The 4,920-nt window shown below is 61.1% G+C and overlaps 1 protein-coding gene across 4 annotated transcripts; it reads left to right on the top strand.

Moving 5' to 3' along the window:
* The first annotated feature begins 25 nt into the window (after positions 1–25).
* On the top strand, positions 26–4,685 carry ARSA (arylsulfatase A). 4 transcript variants are annotated; one of them, XM_034644046.1, is made up of 9 exons: positions 26–186; positions 711–963; positions 1,136–1,397; positions 1,515–1,733; positions 1,808–1,977; positions 2,285–2,409; positions 2,502–2,629; positions 2,842–2,944; positions 3,045–4,685. In XM_034644046.1, exons 2-9 carry the CDS (start codon positions 746–748, stop codon positions 3,362–3,364), a joined length of 1,545 nt encoding a protein of 514 aa, XP_034499937.1. In that variant the 5' UTR covers positions 26–186; positions 711–745; the 3' UTR covers positions 3,365–4,685. The 4 variants fall into 4 exon arrangements, with proteins under 4 accessions (XP_034499937.1, XP_019653103.2, XP_034499938.1 ...); XM_019797544.2 differs by having other exon boundaries at positions 26–216; positions 1,157–1,397; XM_034644047.1 differs by having other exon boundaries at positions 26–216; positions 1,826–1,977.
* The last annotated feature ends 235 nt before the right edge of the window (positions 4,686–4,920 follow it).

Genomic DNA, 4,920 nt, shown 5'->3' with positions numbered 1-4,920 from the left:
GGGCACGGGGGCGCGGCCGGGGGCGGGGCGGGGCCGAGGCGGAAGCGCCCGCGGAGGGCACCGCTGCCCGCTGTTCCGACCCGCCCCTCCTCGGCCCGGTACAGCCCTCGTCCAGCCGCGCTGACCCCGGGAGTCAGTGTCATGTGACTTCTGCCCCTGACCACGAGCCTGAGCCGCAGCCTCTAGGTGAAGAGGGTCAGATCGCCCGAGAATCAGGTGTCCTGGTCCCCGAGGGTCTCCAGGGAGTTATATCCCAGGCTACGGTCTCCTGGGTTCTGTTGGGGTCAGGGGTCTCCGGAAGTCCGCTGGGACTTCAGGAAGGGGTTGTCTGGGTCGGGGAGTATTTGGGTCTGGGGTCTCAAGAAGGGGGTAGTGCCTGGGTCTGGTGTCTCAGGGGAGAGTTAGTGCCTGGACTTGGGGTCTCGGGGGAGAGTTAGTGCCTGGATTTGGGGTCTCGGGGGAGAGTTAGTGCCTGGACTTGGGGTCTCGGGGGAGAGGTAGTGCCTGGATTTGGGGATTCAGGAGGATAGTACCTGGATCTGGGGTCTCGGGGAAAGGTAGTGCCTGGACTTGGGGTTTCAGGGGAGAGTTAGTGCCTGGGGTCTCAGGGGAGGATAGCACCTGAATCTACGGTCTCAGCGGAAGATAGCGCTTGGATCTGGGGTCTCTTGGGTAGAGCTTGCTGGAGCCAGTTTGCTTTCCCTCCCAAGGGTCTCTTGTGACAGCCCCATCTGTGCTGTGTGCCATGGTGGCACTGTGGGCCCTCGCTCTGGCCTTGGCAACAGGCCTGGCCACTGCTGGCCCACCTAACATCGTGCTGATCTTTGCTGATGACCTGGGCTATGGGGACCTGGGTTCCTATGGGCACCCTAGCTCCACCACCCCCAACCTGGACCAGCTGGCCGCAGGGGGGCTGCGCTTCACTGACTTCTATGTGCCCGTGTCTCTATGCACACCCTCCCGGTAAGTGAGGGGGCAGGGGAGCCCATACAACGTCTCCCGGATTCACTCTGGGCTCCGGTGGGGGAGGCAAGGGGCTCTGTCTCTTTGGAGAAGTTCACGTTTCTCTGTCTTCCTCCCCGCTCTTCCCTCCTCCATGTGTCCATTTCAGCCTTAGTTTCTCTCTGTCTTACAGACTCTGTGACTTGTCCTATAGGGCTGCGCTCCTGACTGGCCGACTCCCAGTTCGGATGGGCCTGTACCCTGGAGTTCTGGAGCCCAGCTCCCAAGGGGGTCTGCCCCTGGAGGAGGTGACCCTGGCTGAGGTCCTGGCTGCCCGAGGCTACCTCACAGGGATAGCTGGCAAGTGGCACCTTGGGGTGGGGCCTGAGGGGGCCTTTCTGCCCCCCCACCAGGGCTTCCATCGATTCCTGGGCATCCCATATTCCCATGACCAGGTAGGAACCTCCAGGGCCCTCAGCCACCCTCCTCCCCACCTCCCACCAGTCCCCTTCCCCTTGACCCCTTGAGCCCCACCCCACAGCCCAGACTCCTGAATGGAACTGCTCCACCAGGGCCCCTGCCAGAACCTGACCTGCTTTCCACCGTCCACCCCCTGTGATGGCAGCTGTGACCAGGGCCTGGTCCCTATCCCGCTGTTGGCCAACCTGTCCGTGGAAGCACAGCCCCCGTGGCTGCCTGGACTCGAGGCCCGCTACGTGGCTTTTGCCCGTGACCTCATGGCTGATGCCCAGCGCCAGGGCCGGCCATTTTTCCTGTACTACGCCTCTCACGTAAGTGACCATGGCCCTGTCCCCTGAGCTGCCCTTGACTCCTACCCAGCACTAACTCCTGTCTCCGCCCACAGCACACCCACTACCCCCAGTTCGGTGGGCAGAGCTTCTCTGGGCGCTCGGGCCGAGGGCCATTTGGGGACTCCCTGATGGAGCTGGATGCAGCTGTGGGGGCCCTGATGACAGCTGTGGGGGACCTGGGGCTGCTCGGAGAGACGCTGGTCATTTTCACTGCAGACAACGGGTTTGCTGTGGCAGAGGGTGGGGAAATGCTGGTTGATACCTCACCGGCGGGTGGCTGGGATCTTCCCATCCTGTCTCGTGGCTGAGGACGTATGGGCTAAGGGTGTTTGAGGAGATGCTGGCTGTGTGATGGTGACCCACGGGGCATGTGGGAGGCTGCGGGCCACAAGTACATGCAGGTACTGGTCTTGGTAGGGCACAGAGGGGACAGGCATGTGCTGGCCATTTTGGTGCACAGCATGTGCCTCTGGGACGGGGTCACCAGGGGTCACCCTGAGCATCACTGATGACTTCCTTGCATGTCCCAGGCCTGAGACGATGAGGATGTCCCATGGCGGCTGCTCTGGCCTTCTTCGTTGTGGAAAGGGAACCACCTTCGAGGGGGGTGTCCGAGAGCCTGCCTTGGCCTTCTGGCCAGGCCACATCGCTCCTGGTCAGTCTTCAGTCCCTCTCCTCATGAACCCCTGGCCCCACCTCCCCAACCGTGATGGCAGATGGAGTGATCACACAGCCTTTGGCCTCCAGGTGTGACCCATGAGCTGGCCAGCTCCCTGGACATCCTGCCCACCCTGGCAGCCCTGACTGGGGCTCCGCTACCCAACGTCACGTTGGATGGTGTTGACCTCAGCCCCCTGCTGCTGGGCACAGGCAAGGTAGGGCTCACAACCCCGAGACCCTGGCTGTCCTGCTCCACCCCAGAGAGCCTCTGTTGAGTGGCATCCAGATGGTGCTGCCAGTGGGGCTCCTGGGTGGGCAAAGAGCAGCTACATATCCAGGGTCTGACACAAGGCCAATGGCTCCAGCTACACGCAGATGAGTGCTGGGGGACCCCTGCCTACCCTGTGATCCCTGACTTTGCCCCCAGAGCCCCCGGCAGTCTCTCTTCTTCTATTCGGCCTACCCAGACGAGGTCCATGGGGTCTTTGCTGTGCGGAGTGGGAAGTACAAAGCTCACTTCTTCACCCAGGGTAATTTCCTCTCCCCCAGCCCTGCTGACCCCCTTGTAGCCTCAGAGCCTGGCCCCTCCTCTCCCTCTTGCCCTTTGCACAGACGTGCCCCCCTCTCCAGGCTCTATCCACAGCGACACCACGCCGGACCCTGCCTGCCACGCCTCTAACCCTCTGACTGCCCATGAGCCCCCACTGCTCTTTGACCTGTCTGAGGACCCTGGTGAGAACTACAATCTTCTGGGAGGTATGGCTGAGGTCGCCCCAGAAGCAATGCAGGCGCTGAAGCAACTTCAGCTGCTCAAGGCCCAGTTTGATGCTTCTGTGACCTTCAGCCCCAGCCAGATGGCCCGGGGTGAGGACCCTGCCCTGCAGATCTGTTGTCAGCCTGGCTGCACCCCCCGGCCGTCCTGCTGCCACTGCCCAGAGCCCCAGGCCTGAGAGCGCTGGTGCAGGCCAGCCCACGTCCCCTCGCCCCAGCCAGACGTGTGAGGTTCACTGCTGTGGTGTGGGTGTGCTGAGGGGGTTTGTACGTGATAACACTAATAACACAGCTGGTACTCATAGGTGTGATAATTCATCTAATCCTTATGATAACCCCAAGGTAGGTGCTGTTCTGCCTGTGTTACAAATGAGGAAACTGAGGCATGGAGCGATCCAGCAACTTGTCTGAGGTCACCCAGCCGTTAAGAGGTTGGGCTGGGAACCCAAGCATTCTGGCTCCGGGAGCTGCCCCACCACGGTTGTGATTGTATGTGTCAGTGCGGGCTTGGTTCCTAAGTGTGAGCGTGTCCCTTCACGGAAGCCATAGTAAGTGCTTTTGTGTGCCGGAACTGGGTGGGGTGGTGTGAGGGCATGGTGGGCACACGACCCCTGAAGTTGCAGTGAGCTCCAGGTGCTCCCTGGAAGACGCATTCCTGGGGAGCTCTTACCAGAACCCTGTCTGAAGGCAGGTGATGAATTGCACATTCCAGGTGGGGATAAGGGGAGATAAGCTCCTGAGATAGCTCCCCAGGCCCTGCCTCCGCCCCTGCCAAAGTTCTGCATTTTCCGCCTCCCCACACGTTTCCCCGTCTCCTGGCTTCTCCACCCAGCGGACAAAGGCATATCTCAGGGTTGGTTCCATCCCTGCTCAAAACTCTGCAGGCTTCCCATGGTGCTCAGAACTAAGTTCCAACTCCTTAGAGCCCTGTACCCTCGGAGGCGTGCCCTACTCCCCACCCAACACCCCTCAGCCCTGGCGTGCTGGCCTGGCTGCCCTCTGGTGGGGCCAGCGTGCTCTGTCAATGGCTCTGCAGGGAAGACTCCTGGCTGCCCGCCTGTACCCACATAGCGGTGTGTAGGCCTTGTCGTCACCTTGTGTGTGTGCGGGTGGCAGGTCCACGCGTGCCCCATGTGCTCCCTCAGCGCTGGCTCAGAAGAGCGTTCTCTGGGTGCCCAAGGGCAGCACCCACTTCCCTACCAGTAGACCCTTTTCCCGTGTCGGGCAGAGGCCCATTGACTAGGCCGTACAACTCCACCTGACCCAGTCACAATCCAGTCCAATGATTGCTCCAGGAATGGCATGCGACTAAGAGTCCTGGTCAGTGAAAGGTCAGTGGCAGTCTGCCAGGACCCCTGGGTCCCCTGCACATTCTTCCTCTGGGGCAGTGAGGATGGTGCTCTTGCTGCCCTGACCAGACGTCCTGCTGCTGCTAAGCCAGTGTCTTCAGCCACCTGCCTCCAGAGCTCACAGTATAATAAATCCTACATGTTTAAGCCACTGCTGGTGGGTTATCTGTACTTTCAGCCCAGAGAAGTTACGTGAATGGGACATGTGAATGGGATGTATGGCAACCATGTGTACGAGAACAGGCAGTCTGGAAAGTGAGCGTCTGCTGTCAGATGTGGTGTGCTGGCTCTCCCATCGCTTCGGGGCTGGTTCCGGGGCCACACTGACCACGCCCCAGCTCCTGCTGTGTCTTGGGGCTGCCCCCATAGGGCACTGGTTTCCTCGG

This window comes from Ailuropoda melanoleuca, chromosome 15 (assembly GCF_002007445.2).
Source record: "Ailuropoda melanoleuca isolate Jingjing chromosome 15, ASM200744v2, whole genome shotgun sequence".
In the NCBI taxonomy this organism is placed as follows: Eukaryota; Metazoa; Chordata; class Mammalia; order Carnivora; family Ursidae; genus Ailuropoda; species Ailuropoda melanoleuca.
This window is presented reverse-complemented; position numbering and strand designations above follow the sequence as displayed.

Bases quoted from the DNA above. Each gene is read 5' to 3' on its own strand.
- ARSA (XM_034644046.1), top strand. From the start codon at position 746: ATGGTGGCACTGTGGGCCCTCGCTCTGGCCTTGGCAACAGGCCTGGCC. The intron at 1,978-2,284 runs GTTTGCTGTGGC...TGCATGTCCCAG, and splicing joins ATTTTCACTGCAGACAACGG to GCCTGAGACGATGAGGATGT. The intron at 2,410-2,501 runs GTCAGTCTTCAG...TTTGGCCTCCAG, and splicing joins GCCAGGCCACATCGCTCCTG to GTGTGACCCATGAGCTGGCC.